This window comes from Montipora capricornis, chromosome 3 (assembly GCF_036669925.1).
Source record: "Montipora capricornis isolate CH-2021 chromosome 3, ASM3666992v2, whole genome shotgun sequence".
In the NCBI taxonomy this organism is placed as follows: domain Eukaryota; kingdom Metazoa; phylum Cnidaria; class Anthozoa; order Scleractinia; family Acroporidae; genus Montipora; species Montipora capricornis.
This window is the reverse complement of record NC_090885.1, coordinates 19174326-19189325: the sequence shown is the minus strand read 5'-3', so window position 1 is coordinate 19189325 and position 15000 is coordinate 19174326. Positions and strand designations below refer to the sequence as shown.

At 41.2% G+C, this 15000-nt stretch overlaps 2 protein-coding genes across 4 annotated transcripts in view; one reads left to right on the top strand and one right to left on the bottom strand.

Annotated features, from left to right (window-relative positions):
• LOC138039923 (uncharacterized) overlaps positions 1-6117 on the top strand; it is a 13558-nt gene extending 7441 nt beyond the window's left edge. The window contains exons 7-10 of the mRNA XM_068885747.1: positions 670-877; positions 1488-1566; positions 3908-3965; positions 4063-6117. Coding sequence (XP_068741848.1) covers positions 670-877; positions 1488-1566; positions 3908-3965; positions 4063-5234 — 1517 coding nt within the window. The 3' untranslated portion in view covers positions 5235-6117. The remainder of the gene's footprint in view (positions 1-669; positions 878-1487; positions 1567-3907; positions 3966-4062) is intronic.
• Positions 6118-6293: 176 nt separating this feature from the next.
• Positions 6294-15000, bottom strand: part of LOC138040835 (ankyrin repeat domain-containing protein 17-like) — a 22341-nt gene continuing 13634 nt past the window's right edge. For all 3 annotated transcript variants that reach the window (XM_068886512.1, XM_068886513.1, XM_068886514.1), the window contains exons 9-16: positions 14549-14656; positions 14144-14254; positions 12322-12996; positions 11921-11979; positions 11444-11650; positions 10461-10689; positions 10118-10293; positions 6294-8638 (exon numbers count right to left, since the gene is read on the bottom strand). In XM_068886512.1, coding sequence (XP_068742613.1) covers positions 8297-8638; positions 10118-10293; positions 10461-10689; positions 11444-11650; positions 11921-11979; positions 12322-12996; positions 14144-14254; positions 14549-14656 — 1907 coding nt within the window. In that variant the 3' untranslated portion in view covers positions 6294-8296. The remainder of the gene's footprint in view (positions 8639-10117; positions 10294-10460; positions 10690-11443; positions 11651-11920; positions 11980-12321; positions 12997-14143; positions 14255-14548; positions 14657-15000) is intronic.

The window sequence follows — 15000 nt, the reverse complement described above, 5'->3', positions numbered from 1 at the left end:
TCGGGCCGAGGTTTTCAAAATCTTCTCTTGCATCTTTGATGCACTCTTTATCTCCCTGCGGTGATCCATAAGCAATTTAAGAATGAAACGGTCACTGAAAATCGATTTAGTAAATTTTATGGTCGAAATAAAAGGGATAATTCCCATGATACTATCCCTTTAAGCTCCCTAATTTGGCGGGAAAAACGTGACACCGTCGTCATTTTATTACGAGGTTTTGCAAAAATGTCGTCGTGTCAATGCAAGTCACCAAGACCGTAGTGGTTTTGGCATTTTTCGACCAGGTAAAGGCTCAGTTACCAGGAATGAGAATAACTGAGCAGCCTATACACCTTATTCCAAGATGGCCGCTGATTTATGCGGATACAAATTGGCCCTTGTTGCCTCGTTCAAGATAAAATATTCTTTTGAATTTTAAGCTTAAGAACGAGGCATCAAGGGCTAATTTGATTAAAAACAAAAGAATATTTAAATGGCGGCCATTTTGGAATAAGGTGTATGCTGCTAACAAAGATTATTTTCGCTAAAAACGGACAGTCAAATCTGGTTCTCGTTCTCGAACATGTCGTCCTAGAATCTTAAGATCTCTAATACCGTAAATGGAAGGGCCCCATTCCATTCCAGATCGAGACTTGTGTGTGTTGCAAACTTCTTCTATTGCATATGTAGATGCGAAACCTCTCACATGCAATAGTATGAGTATTCCGGAAACTAAAACAATGCTATTGATAGTTACAGGTATCAAAACACCGGAATGCGGGCGTAATGTAGAATTAGCTGTGCAAAAGGAGACAATCAAGGATGATGTTATCACAATCATACCGGTCTCACATGGTAAATGCGGAGAAGACAAGGAAAGAAAGAAAATTAGGGACAGGTTAGATGTCGGTTCAGTGCTCTGCATTTATTTACTTTTCCCTTACCTTCCCACGTCAAAGATTTCCCCACTGATAAAGGAGGCGGCGTGGAAAAATGGTTTGTGTTTCTTAATGTACTGTTATCACTGTTATCTGATACGCATCTGAACTATTATTTTCCAAACACGGCCTCACAATCTGCAATCTTACCCGTGTATGTGTATTTTACTTTTCGTTTGTCATGACTTAAGATACGGCTTTTTTGCCATTACAATAGAGCTTAAGTTTGTTTTGATACTTACACTTATAATACGATAATGTCACCGCCTCAGTGACAATTGGAATCAATATTGAAATTATTTTCGAAACTGGATATCTATTGGACTTACATCATGGAACTAATTAACTCGGCCATTCGCACGCTTTCAATTTCCCGGTCCTTAGCGCCGGCTCCAAGTATTTTACTCGCCCTCTAAGTGGTTCATCATTTGACTGTCGCAGGCGTCTCGGTTATAACCTGCTAAAATAGTAACTAAGCAATTTACATACGCTTTAAAAACCACTGTATTAGCCTTAATTTTATCTCATCACGCGCAAGCTTCTTATATCAGTGATCATTTTCTGTTGTAGAAAGTACGACGCCGACCTCAAAAAAGCGTTTGAACGTCTCCGCAGTCTGATACCTCGCGTACAGAGAAACTCTAGTCGCGTAAGTTTATGCTTTTTTTATTTAACTCTATCAATGCTTAGTTTTCGCTCTGCCCTCATATTAGCAGAGTATGTGCGCGCTTTCAGTCGAGAAAGGAAAAAAAAGATTTGTATAAAAATCGAGTTCAATAGACCAGTTGCGGTCATTTTCCTTATGAAGTAGTTTTCTACCTAGACCAGCATGTTTTGGGTGGCTTCTGTTAGCCTACGAGCAGGGTATCGAGCGAGTACCGCTAGTGCGCGAGAAGAATGGGGGGGAGGAAAAGCCCCATTCTTCTCGAGCGCTGGAGGCTCCGCCGCCAAAATAGCCAGGGAATGTTTTGAGACGCGGACTTTGCTTTCTAGGTAAGAGATACTTCTAAATGATAAAGCACTCTGCTCTTGTGAGTAAAATGACCTTTTTGATGTGAATTGCTCATTTCTTCAGAATAACAATAGAGAGATTTAGCATCTGCGTTTTCCCAAAAAAATCAAAGAGACGAGTATAAACAAAAGAATTTTAACACTTTTATGATAAGAAGCAGCGTACCGTTTTTGGTTTGCCGTTTCGCGAGAGCGCGCTGCGAATATTTTTGAGACTTACGGAACAAATATGGCCGCCATGACTTCTTATACACATATCAGTGTATTGGGTGTTCTTCATAACAATTAAAGCATACCTTTGTCATGTAAATTGCTTCAATTTCGAGCCGTTAAAAAGGTTCACGTGAGCAGCCTAATTCCTAGGGCTTTTCACCGACGAGAGTTGGACGGGCCTTAGGAACGAGGTTGTTTACGCGAGCCGCTGTTCTCCTTCAATTAAAGGACTACCCTTAATTGTCAATTTGCTCCGAGTGAAGTACTATCGTTCATTTTGGACACCGAAAGCTAGATAGGGATCATGGAAAATGAACATTTTTTTTTTAAAGCCGAACCTTAATGCCTGGACTCCCAGGACTCGAGCTGGGAATGTTTGATTAATAAACCCTTCACTTAACCACTAGACTAGACTACCACTTCACTAACTTTGAGGGCATCATTCTTTTTAAATGTCAATCTCTCTTTTTTCTTCCGCAAATGCCGCTGTAAACGTGTATTAAGACCCGCTAAGAAGCAAGCTTACACAGTGAAAAATGTCGGTTACCAAACTTCAAGAAAAAGCTAACCATTTTAAAATCAAGCCTTAGACTTAACCATTATTCAGCAATGATTTCATATATATACTAATTAGCTTTGGTACATAATCAGCACACTTACTAGTTAGTTGACCTTTAGTGGTTAAATGTATAAAAACAGTTCTTTCAAAGTGGGTGCTCCGGGTTCAAATCTTGTCCAGAGACTGATTTTACTTTTTTTTTAAATCTGCTACCACAAATCCTGGGGCAGAGTAATCTAAATGGAGCCATGATAATCATGACTTCATTTGGAGCAAACTGACAATGAAGGATAATCCTTCATTTGAGGAAGAGATCTTGTTGGAAATGATGATTATCGACAATTCCTAATTTTCTATGGATCGACTGTTATCCTCTGTCCCTGGACTTGTGGTAGCAGATGAAAAGAAAAAGTTGCATTCCTGGACAGGATTTGTACTCGGAGCACCCACTTTGAAGGAACTGGTTTTATCCACTTAACCACTAAAAATCAACTGGCTGACAATTGTACCGATTATTTACAAACACTTATTAGTATATATATAAAATCATTGCTGAATAGTGGTTAAGTCTAGCGCTTGATTTTAAAATGTTTAGCCGTTTAGTTTCTCTTGAGGTTTGGTGACAGACATTTTCTCCTGTTTAAACTTGTTTCTTAGCGGGTGATAATACACGTTTACAGCGGCATTCGGAAGAAAAAATATTGACATATTAATAACTACTTAGTAACCGAGAGTGAGGTTGTTACAGCAAAATCTCAAACTGAGGCCTTGCCGTATTGACGGAGCGATAACGAGGTCAATACAGCTAGGCCGAGGTTTGAGATTTTGCTGTGAAGACCGAACAGTCAAGACTATCAAGTTGTTTATTATATGGCTGACAGAACGGTTCTAAAGAAGAAAAAAACTAATTTGCATAACAATTGTAGCGCTTAGCTGTTCTTAGCCAATCACAGCGCGCGTTATATCGGGTTATTAATCGAACATTCCCATTTTCTAGTCCCGCGAGTTCAGTCATTGGGGTTCGGATTTTCAAAAATTATAATAGATATTTATTTCCCATAACCCTATCAAGCGCTAAGCGCCCTAAATTGACGATAACAGCCAATTTAGAGAAAATTAGGAATGACGACGATAATCGTCATTTCAGAGGTAGAGGATGGGTTGCAGTTTTTTTAACAATTCATTTTCTCGGGGAAAATTTTCACAGGGAATGATATTGCAAGAAGCTAGCAATTACATCGGAATCCTCGAAAAAAAAGTATTAGGTAAGCCATAGTTATTTTTCCCAAAGATTTGTTGCGAAAAACTTTCAATTCATTCTAAGGATGAATGTTTTCTTTCCTTTTGACCACTTTGCTCTAGAAACCAGACTAAGGTCAACTTTGCAAGCGCAGACAAGAAACGTGCATGTAGAAATGCCCATGGAGAAACCGCAAGGATTCAACGGGGAAACCAAGCATTTGCCGTGCTCTTTGCCGTTCATGTTATCTGAAGTTTGTAGTGGTGTTGCTAACGAGATGCTACCGGAGGAAGAAAGTTGTCAGATTTCTCTGGATAACAAGGGAGCTTGTTTAACGTCTCCCATTATTTTGTCGATAACAACTGAAGACGGTCCGTATTCATTTGTTAGCCCTGGGGGAACTGTTTTGCTTGATCATTGCGAGGGCGGCAACGATCACACTATCCTGTTAGAGGACATGCCTTTGTCAATTCCCTTTCCTCAAATCCAGCTCCAGTCATCTGAAGGAAATAACACTAGTCCAGTCCTTACTTCTCAGTCCACTGCCGAGTCCCTTTCAGAGCATAATCATACCAGGTTCTTTCCCGTTATTGAAGTGCCGGCTTTCATGCCAGGCGGGGAGGATCTTGGTAATTCTCATGATGAACAAATCTCTCCCGTCCAAGACGTGCCTCTTAGCGCCATGACGACTATCAGTTCGGAAGGGCTTAGTGATCTTGGTGTTACCCTGTCACCCACGGGAATTCCGCTTTCTCCTGGTGGGGATTCCGCACAATCAACCACAGTTTTAGTTGTGGAAGATGTACGTTTAGGAGCTGAGGAAAACGTGATTGCACCTAACGGAGTTATAGCGGGGTCTTGCACCGACATGACTTCCATAGCCGCCTCTGTAGAAGTTACCACCAACCACAGGAAAAAATCAACGTCCCCAACATTTGGCCGGACTAAAAGAAGGCCAACTTCAAGAGCAGCGCAGGCTGTACCCTCTGTATCGCCACTACAAGTGGTCAACTCGAGTCCATGCACACCTCCGGGTGGAAACACAAACGTCCTACAAGATCACAGTAATTTCCACAACGGAAAGTCCAATTTTGGCGATCAAGCGCAAGGAAAGCGAAGGAAATTGAAGCGGAATCGGTCACCTTCACGACCCGGTTTTGATGAGAACTCTCCTTCGGCAAGCGATCAAAATCACACCCTACCCGGGAGAGTTTCGGGTATCACAGATAAAGAAAGGAGGAAAACTCGCAGTTCCCGGGTGAGAGAAAACAAGAAAAAGACCCGTAGTACATAGTGGCCAAGGCGTATAGTCTGCTTGCCTAAGGATCCGCCGTACACAGTTAAACGAAAAACCAAACACTGTAGTTACTTGGACAAAGCGCGTAAGCCGTATGCTGGAGGAATTCCAAACATTTACGTATGGGCAAATATATTATAAATCACACAATGGTCCTAGTTCAGTGTACGAATATTCTGGTATGACTACAATGCTGTATGGTTAACCATTTGTCCGTTGTATTGAATCTCATGGTGAATTATGAAACATGGAAAGAAAAAGAAAACACTTGACCTTGCCGAGTTTTTCATGACCACGCCTGTATTGAAATCAAATTTAACTAGTACGCCGTGCCTCTTTCCTCCTTTGCAACCCCAACTGTTCCATGGAGTATAATCGTACAGTTTTTCACTGAGCTTGTTAACTTTGGGACCACAGCACGAGTTATTCTGTATCAATAAACGGAACGATTTTCCCGAAAGAGTACTACTCTCTTATCTGAACCATACAACACTGGATCTTACGGGAAACGATTTGTGTTTAAGCTATCAACTCGTGCCTTTGTATCGGAACTGGAGGTTAGACAGAGCATAGTTAATAGATGTAGGCTGGTTATGAAACTCGACAAGTTTCTTTGTTTCATGTTTTTGTTCGCTGTTTTGGCCTTGACCCTGCACAAAACCCGACAAAAACACGCTTTTTTCGGCAGGATAACCAATCAAAACCTTCGACTAATTTATTCGAAATTAACTTGCGAACCAAAAGCAAAAGATTGTGCAGGATCACGGTGGGTTCCACATCTAATTGCGACTGTATTTTTCCTGCTTTTGAAATTCCCAGGGTTTCGTAACCAGTCCCTAGATTAACTATGGACAGAGCTCTCGAAAAACTGTCCTCCCTTTCAATAATTTTCCTTCTTTCTAGTTTCCCCATCAGCCATTGGCCTTTAAAATCTTAGGCCCCCAAAAAACGAGGAGATAGGTTGTCGAAACACTATTTCCAGAATTATTTTTTGCAGCAAAGAGACACGAAGAATCACAACAATTTAAATCACAATAAAAGACTACCATAAGATAGTGTAATACAAGTTTCTTAATAATAAGTTAAATAAGTTATCGACTATTACAGAGTTCAAACTACTGATTAACTCAATCTCTGGGTACTGTTAACACTTGAATTGATTTTAAGGACAGTGCCTCCAAAGAACTGTGTAATTCATGGATATTTGGCAAGGGAGATCTTGCAAAAGAACGTATAAAAACCGAGAGGGACGTTGAGCGTAACTCCCATGCTGCAGCAAAATATAAAAAAGCGCAAGGAATGTAAAACTCGTTAACACAAGCAAAGAGTGAAACATTTATTTTAGATGGAAGAAACCCTCTAGCTCCTGAAAATGCACGGGGTTCCTTTTCGATGGAAGATCATTTGGGGACACCAACATGACAGCCATGACGTCACGTGAAACACTCAAAAGAGTGTTTTCGCTATGTGACCAGCAGCCATATTTGCACGCTAATTTTCACAAAAAGAGTCCAACAGACCACGTACGATATACCAATATTCACACATGGCTACGAGGCTTAATTTAAATATTCTTTTGTTTAGAAATCTCCCTTAAGACATGAGACAAAGAAAACAGAAGTGAGCCATGAAATTTGACCATAAAGCCTCGTAGAATGCCTATAAATCGAACTAGGCCTGTTCCCAAAAGAATATTTCACTCCTCTAAAATGGCCACCGTGACGACATGTGAAAACACTCTATAGATAGAGGCACTGTCCCTTAAATAGGGACCTTTAGATCGGAGGACGAGTACGAGCCCGCGCACTTCGAAAAATGTCGGCCTCCGAACCTTATGCGCATGCTCAGTACGATAAACTCGTTGTCGTCCTCGTCCTCCGATCTATCAAGGTACATAGTCCCTAATATATGCCTTCAAATAACTCGTGTTTTCCACGTGGACTGACACCTTAATCCCTCTATATCAGATCCAATTGTTGTTCCTTGGCATGCATCTACTTTGGCCGTGCCGAAAGCTTCAAGAGCGGAATCCTCACAGAAATAAGTTCCTTGTGCGAAACACGCATCGCAACTAGTTCAGACAGCACATGACTCAAAAAGAAATTAAAGAAACATGATCTCACATTTGTTTGACACGGTTAAAGTTTCACAGTATTGTTTCACAATTGAAGAATTATTAAGGGTTATACAAAAGAAACAAAGCTATTTCACACTGACATGAATATGCGCGAATATTTATCATCTTTTCCCGTCTGTCTTACCACAAATAAAAGTTGTGTTAAATGATGCTAACAAATAATGTACCCGTATAACTTACTGTACCATAATATGTACGTTAACCTTTTTTACTGCGAATGAATTTTTATACTATATACAATCTTTGCACAGTTTTTAGGAAGAAAATGAGACCTTCCCATCCCAGAATCCTAAGAGACCATTACGTGGTTAACTGCGATGAAGCTGATACCAGTTGCTAAGCAACAAGGCTACGCGATTTTGTTTTCCAATGGCGTCATGCGTTGTTTCCCGAGTGACTAAGTGTAAAAACATAAAATGAGTAATTTACGACGTACACAAACTGTTTGCCATGATTTGGGAAGGAGAGTATTAGTAAACATGGGTGCGTTAAAACGTTTTCTGAGTTAAATAAAACGGTTATTTCAATGTTCTTCGTAAAAGAAGATAAGACTTTTTGAATATGCTACACGCAAAAAGTACTATGACGTCTTTTTGCCAGACTAAAACAGCAGATCAGAATTTAGGCACGTTCACAGTTTTATGTCCTTTGGGTTGTGCGAGTTGATATAAGCTTCAAATCAAATCTCTCAGATCTCTTGATTTTGTTTTTGGGAGTAAAAAAGGCAGTGAAGAAGAAGAGCGTTACTCTTGGCAACTTCCCCCTTAAAGCCTGATACTCAGGTCTTTAAAATCTTGAAAGCAACTAAATCCAACCACACATGAACTATCCGTACAAGTTTCATTTTTCACCCCCTTGAAACCTACATTAATTAAGAGACAACTAATGTTGTACCTAGAATTTTGTCTTCTGTTTCCGGTAATTATTCAAGAGGAGATTGTTTGGACGCTTCATACAACTGATGCAGCCTAGTGTTCTCCTTTCGTTCGACCTCAAGTCGACCGCGGTAAGTCTCTGCCTCTTTCTGTGCGTTCTCGAGTTCCGTGCGATACTTCTCGCTGTCCCTCTGTAATGCTTTTAGCTTTCCTTCGAGCTCTTTTCTCGCTTTGTCGTCTTCCGCTTGTCGTTGTTCCAACAGCTTACGAAGGTCTTCTTGGACTTGCAGCAGTACTTGAGATGAAATAAACTGTTGATGCTGTTGCGGTTGTTGTTGCTGCTGCTGCTGCTGCTGCTGTTGAACATCCACCGTTGCTTGCACCGGCGTCTAACGATCAAACACACAGAGGTTACTGTGTCCGCCATAAGAACTAACAGGGTGGTAATAGAACAGTAACTGTACTAAGGCTGTTCACAAGACCCCCAGGCCCCTGTATTGTTGGACATTTTATCGCCCATCAGTCAATTTCTCCTTTCCGTTTTCTTTGTGTAAGGTGAACCAACAAGTTTAAACAAAAAGAACAAAATTGGGCTATTCAGTTTGCTTCTTTAGTCACAATACATGTTTGTTAACAACAAAAGGGTATTAAAGTTGTCCACGGAAAATTTGGAGTCCTAGAAATCTCAGGAAGTCCGTCAGAGCGTTAGCCTGTCGATTGAGCTACAAGGCCTGACGGGAGAAGATTGTGCGTATGTTTTTCACATCATAGTACCTTGCACCCAATTCCCTCCAGCGATCTCTTTCCTTATGCCCCGTTTGCATATTGGGCTAACTCTCAGATGGATTTCTAGCACTACAAATTACCCAGTGATGGTTAATTGCGTCTTTGGCCAGAAACCCATGACTAAGGAGCGTACAACTTCATTGTATTTGTGGAACGGCGTTTTTACAGACCGAATTATTTGTAGATCGATTTTCCCGCGAAACCAGACCTTTCCAGCCAATCACAAATCTTGAATGAGAAATTATTACCCATGGGATTGAGTCAAACGTGCAAGCCAAATCTTATTTAAGAACTCGTCTAAAAATAGCTTCATCTGTGAATATGCCTTTACACAGACCTAGTATTGATTTTGTCGCGAGACTAGACTTTTCCAGCTAATCACGAGTCTTTATGAGAAATTAGTACCCATGGGATTGAGAATGGCCGTGAAAATGCTGCTACGTAGAGCTAGTATTGGAATTGTAGACTCCTGGTTGTAAGCCCCTGCTTTGGGAAGGGTTACGGTTAGGGTTCCTTTGACACCTTTCTTTGGAGAACACGTAATAAAAAAAAAAACAAACCCAGGCGTTTTTGCTCCTATCTCACGGAAGCTTCGTCACACACACATACACACATTAACACCCAGAAGCCCATGACTAGGAAGATACAACTTCATTGTATTTGTGGAACGGCGTTTTGAGAGACCGAGTTAATTTGAAATTGATTTTCGCGCGAAACCAGACCTTTCAAGCCAGTTCAACCCATGGGATTGGAAATGGTCACTCGTCCAAGCCAAATCTTATTAAGAACTCGTCTAAAAATAGCTTGACCTGTGAAAATACCGTTACATTGGAGGTTTAGGCTCCTGTCAACACCTTATTGCTGATAAAACTTCTATAAGATAAAAGCGACAGCTCCAGATTTGCTTTTTGACTGTGCTTTATGAGACTCCAAGGAAAGGAATTGCAGCCTCTAGATTTGTACTGGAGAGAAGAACGAATTTTGCTGCCAATATATACCCTTCGATCTTTTTACAGAACCCCAAATCTGATGGGCTCGCTAAGCCTCTTATGAAATACCACAGTGCGTGATAATTTTGTCACCTGTCCAAGTTGTGAGACATAATTCTGTGGAAGTACGCTCCCCCTTGGAATTGACTGAGCTATGAGTTGGTGAGCAAGGTTTTGCGCCTGTTGTTGTTGTTGAATTGGTTGCCCTGTGGTTGCTGCCTGCTGTTGAGGCTGTTGTCGCTGTTGTTGAGGAATCTGCAACTGAGTACCTAACGAAGACACATACAATTAAATATAGTTGCAGTGAAACTGTCGGTAAATGGTAACACCGTTAACACCTCGCCTCACCTAGCACACGTTTCAATTATTAGGAGGGGATCTATTGCCAAGATCAGTAAATTGGAATGAGTAGTTCCCAAAGGCTTCATTCACTTACTTGCCAACAGTTGCATTTGTTGAGGTGTCAAAGTCAGAGGTAATGGTAAAGTTCCATGGCCGGCATTCTGCATGAGATGCGCAAGGTTTAACTGATCCTGCGGCAGTTGTAGCTGAACAACAGGAGTCTGCGAAGTGCCAGAGGCTTGCTCTTGTGGAGTCTGCGCATTACCATCGTTTTGCTGCACGATAGTGACTTGGTTCTGCTGTGAGTGACCAGTAGATGTTGGCTAAATTCAAGATGCTTGGATTAGGCAATCTTCACATAAATAGTTTGCGGCTTTATTTATATAGAAGTTCAATGACGGGAAGCATACGGAAGGTTTCTTGAAGAAATCTCCTCGGGAAAAGGAATGACCGTTGGTCAATTCCGATCCACAAAAGCCTTGACCTTGATTATTTCCGATATCTCTGAAAAACGTCATTATATCATTTGCTGGATTGTTTCTTGCACTATTAAATTCGGTTTTTGAAAACGTTCATTTTACTAGTAAATGGTTTAAACCTAGCAGTCATATCATAATTTAGTAAAGTACGATCGTCCGGGTGAGTGTAATCCTGAGAAGGACTGTTTTGAGATGACATTGACTGACGTTTCGACAACCTGAGGGGAAGTCAGCTTCAGAGTCAAGTGATTTGTGTAACATCAGGAGTTTTTCTGGTAAACAAATCTCTTGATTCTGAACATGATTTCCGCTCAGTCGATGTCATTTCAAGCAGTCCTTCTCAAGACTACACTCAACCCAGACGGTCGTACTTTACTGAATTATGTCGCCTTCCAATGCTAAAGCTGCCTCGAAACGCTCCACACTGTAACAAAACATCCCACGTTGTAACAAAGCAAATAAATTTTCGCAACAACTTCGCGTCAGTTGTGATTCGTTTGATTTTTGTTTTCAAACACTAAAATGGAAACCACTGTCATAATCATCTCTTGCAAAACAATATTATTCTCTTTCACTATAATAATAACATAATTATTACCGGTTGCGTCTCTTGCCCAGAATGAAGAAGCTGCACATGCTGAAGAGCAAAGGTGGGTTCTGTCAGTAACTGAGGTTGTACATGTTGCAATCCAGGTGGAACTTGAAGCGTTATTAGTAGTTCCTGGGCTCCCTGCATGCTCTGCGAATTCGCGTCATCCTGTTTGCTTTCACTTCCGTCTTGCTGAAGTTGGGTTTGTGTGACTTCCTGCGGGAAAAATTTCATTGGGGGCTTTATTAACTATGACAATGGCCGCTTCAAAGAAAATTCAAAATGTAAATTACGTCACTACCACATCGTGATTTAAGAAAAAAAGGTGCTTTTTCTGTCTTACTATGAAAGTTTTGAGCCAGTTATCGAAGATTATGCTGGTGTGAACAATAAGACCGCGTTTTGACGGCGAAGCAAGCCCTCATAACAAGAAAACGGTACTTTTGGAGAACCGTCTGAGAGAAACAAATAAGTTGTACAATTTACCTGCGATTGAACCTGGTTTTTCAACAACTCAGCTGACTGGTGGTCGACTTTGACTTGAGCTGCAACAATAGGGTCAATAATGATAATGATTACAAGCCTTAAGATGGCTACGAAAGGGTCAGAGGATGATAACGTGCATTCAGAGCTAAGTCGTAAAACAATACTCAAAAGCTAGTTGCGTTGGCGCAAACAGTGATGCAAATGGACCAATGGACCAAAATACCAAGGAATTGCATGTGAAAGCGAGGGAAAATGCACAAGTACATGTAAAAGCCCTGATCAGCTTTTGTTCTGCTTTCCGCCGTTTGAAAAGCTGGCTCGTGATTTTTAAGCCAATAAATAATGCTCGTTATATAAGATAACGGTTAGTTAGGCAAAAGCTCGCCTGTTTTGTTTCGTACCTACTCCATCCTTGGTCGTTGCAGTATTCAACTCAAGAACTACCGAGGGCTGCACCCCTTGTATCGGAGTAAGCATCTGGCTTAGTGCTAACTGAGCTTGACTGGTACCACTCGGCAGCTGAAGAGGAGCCAAGATGGTCTGTGGAACCATCGTCTGCACTGATGCACTTGTGCTAGACGTTCCACTGCTAGTGGCGGAACTGGCTGCACTTGTCGACGTATGATCTCCATCATTAGCAGCTGAAGAAGGGGCTGACATCCCAGGTGCACTCGAGAAGAAAGGTGCTCCACCAGCTTGCATCAAAGGGACCAGTTGTGCCCCAGTCGAAGCTACCTGCTGTGGTGCAATCACTGGCATCGGAAAGGACAATGGTAGGGGAGACGTTTGAGCTGGGGATGATAGCGATGACAGGGCAGACAACGCTGCAAGGGGTGATGGCATTGAAAAGAGACTTGATGGGGTGAGTGGAGTTGTAAAAGTAGGCGTGGTCGGAGGAAGAGTGAGAGGTGCAATGCCGACGGGTCTGCCAGAAACAGCTGTTACTTGTTGTGGTGAGGCGGAGGTCGATGGCGCACTGTGGCTCAATGTTGCTGTAGCAAGGGTTGCTAGAGTGTCAAGCACACTCGAGTCTTGAGGTTTAGTGGTACTGGATGTGCTTTTGCTTTCAGAGTGTACTAGTTAAAACAAAAATGCACTCTTTAATTAAATATGCTACACAAGTTAAGAAATTAATATGATGATCTCAAAGAGAACAAATCGAATCCACTGCAAATACAAAAAGCGTCAGGAGGTACATGTAGGACATCTGAGCTAGTTATCAGAAGGTACACTACATGTAGTAGGTTCAACTCCTGCAAAGAAGAACTCGGATTTCCTTCTCGGAGTATCCCCGAGTGAACATTGAAAAGTAAATCGCTTCATGACTACAGATCAAAAGCATTCAGAAGTAAACGAGCCTGTGTGTAAGAATTTAATGGGCTCAGAACTCTATCCGGGTGCAGCTGGAAGACATCGGATGAAAACAGTGCTAAAAAACAAACAGTGCAACCTTGCTGGCCAGCATTGTCTCATGTTAAAAAACTGCACCTAATTCTAAACCAAATGCCTCCTACAGCTGTAGGAGTGGGACTACCTAAAATACAGCTGTACACTGTAGATTTTACTGTCTAACGCCAGACAATTTTATTCACCAATGGGGGCGGCCCAGGGTCCCGTTTCTCGAAAGTCCCGAAACTTTACGGGCCATTTTCGGGTGTCACAATTCCCTTTGTAACTCAAGAACGGAGAGCATTTAATTCGTCAAACTTCACAGTTATTTTTCTTTTTGTTACCTTGAAAACATGTTAAAAGATCGGCTTTCCAAAACAAGCGGTTGGCAATTTCACAGATGGCTTTTCGGGACTTTCGAGAAACGGGCCCCAGGGCAGTTCAAGTGTCAATGGGTTACAATTGTTGCCTGCATTCAGTTATTACATTTCCAAATCTTCAATAACAATATCATAATGAATACATGCACATGTAACTAGACGTTGAAGAGTTCTATCGATCAATTACTGTATTAGGGATCCTGCCACGTTGAAAAAAAAAAACAAAACAAAAAAACCCCAAAAAGATCATAACAGGAATTGAACCCTCAGTGTACATGTACATGTACACTCTAAAATGTATCGAATTATATGACCTTTGGACCACAAGTCTCCAAACTGAACGAGAATCATAGGAGCTAGACTATTGACAGATATTCTGCACACTTCAGGGGACAAAAATGTTGGAAGGGTTCTGAAAGGTTCCATTCTCACATGTAGAAAATACAATACTCACCAGTTGAAGTCTGAATCTCTCCCTCACTCTCAGACTTGGCTTTTACTATGGCTGCTGCTGACACGAGAGAAGCAATAGAGTTCTCTGTGGGACTACGTAGAGATGGCGAACCTGAAAAGCAAAAAAAAAAAAAAAAGAGTAATCTATCTTGCAGTGTCAATGTTTCCACCAGGTCGACCTAAAGACAGGACTTTACAATTGCAGAGTCAAACCCACACAACTTGAATGTACAGTACAGTGTACAATAAGATTTAAAATCTACATGTACTTGCTTGTTTTTCCTACAGAACCGGCCTGCTGCAAAATATCTGCATTAATTTTTTGACAATCCCAGTGAAAGTAAAAAAAAATGCTTGAAATAGAGGTTCATTCACAGATATCTAAGTACATGTAAGTACAACGTACCTGCATTATTAAACTGAGGTGGTGCTGACACTCTTCGCCCTCCACTTACAGCAGATTTTGGCGAGGTCCCTGGTGTAGTAGCCTTTCTGCGAGGCTTGTTGCCATTTTCTGTGATTCAAATTAATAGCAATGTTAAAGTACATACATGTACATTTACTTAAACTACTAAATTAGAGCACCTTAAACAACTGCACAGTCTTCCTTCTTGGTGACCAAAACACTGACTGGGGAAGATGGCACAGCCTAGTAGATAAGGTCCCAGACTTGAGATTTGACAGACTGATTAAAGTACAAATCCTGATCTTACCGAAGGCTGAAGTTCTAAATTGAGGTGGTTACTACATGTACATGTAGTATGACCGCTCAGAATAGAATGCTTTTAATTTGTAAAATAGACTACTGGCTTTGTGCTCAGCTCACCAACTGAGATTCTTAAATTTGTTGTACAGTAT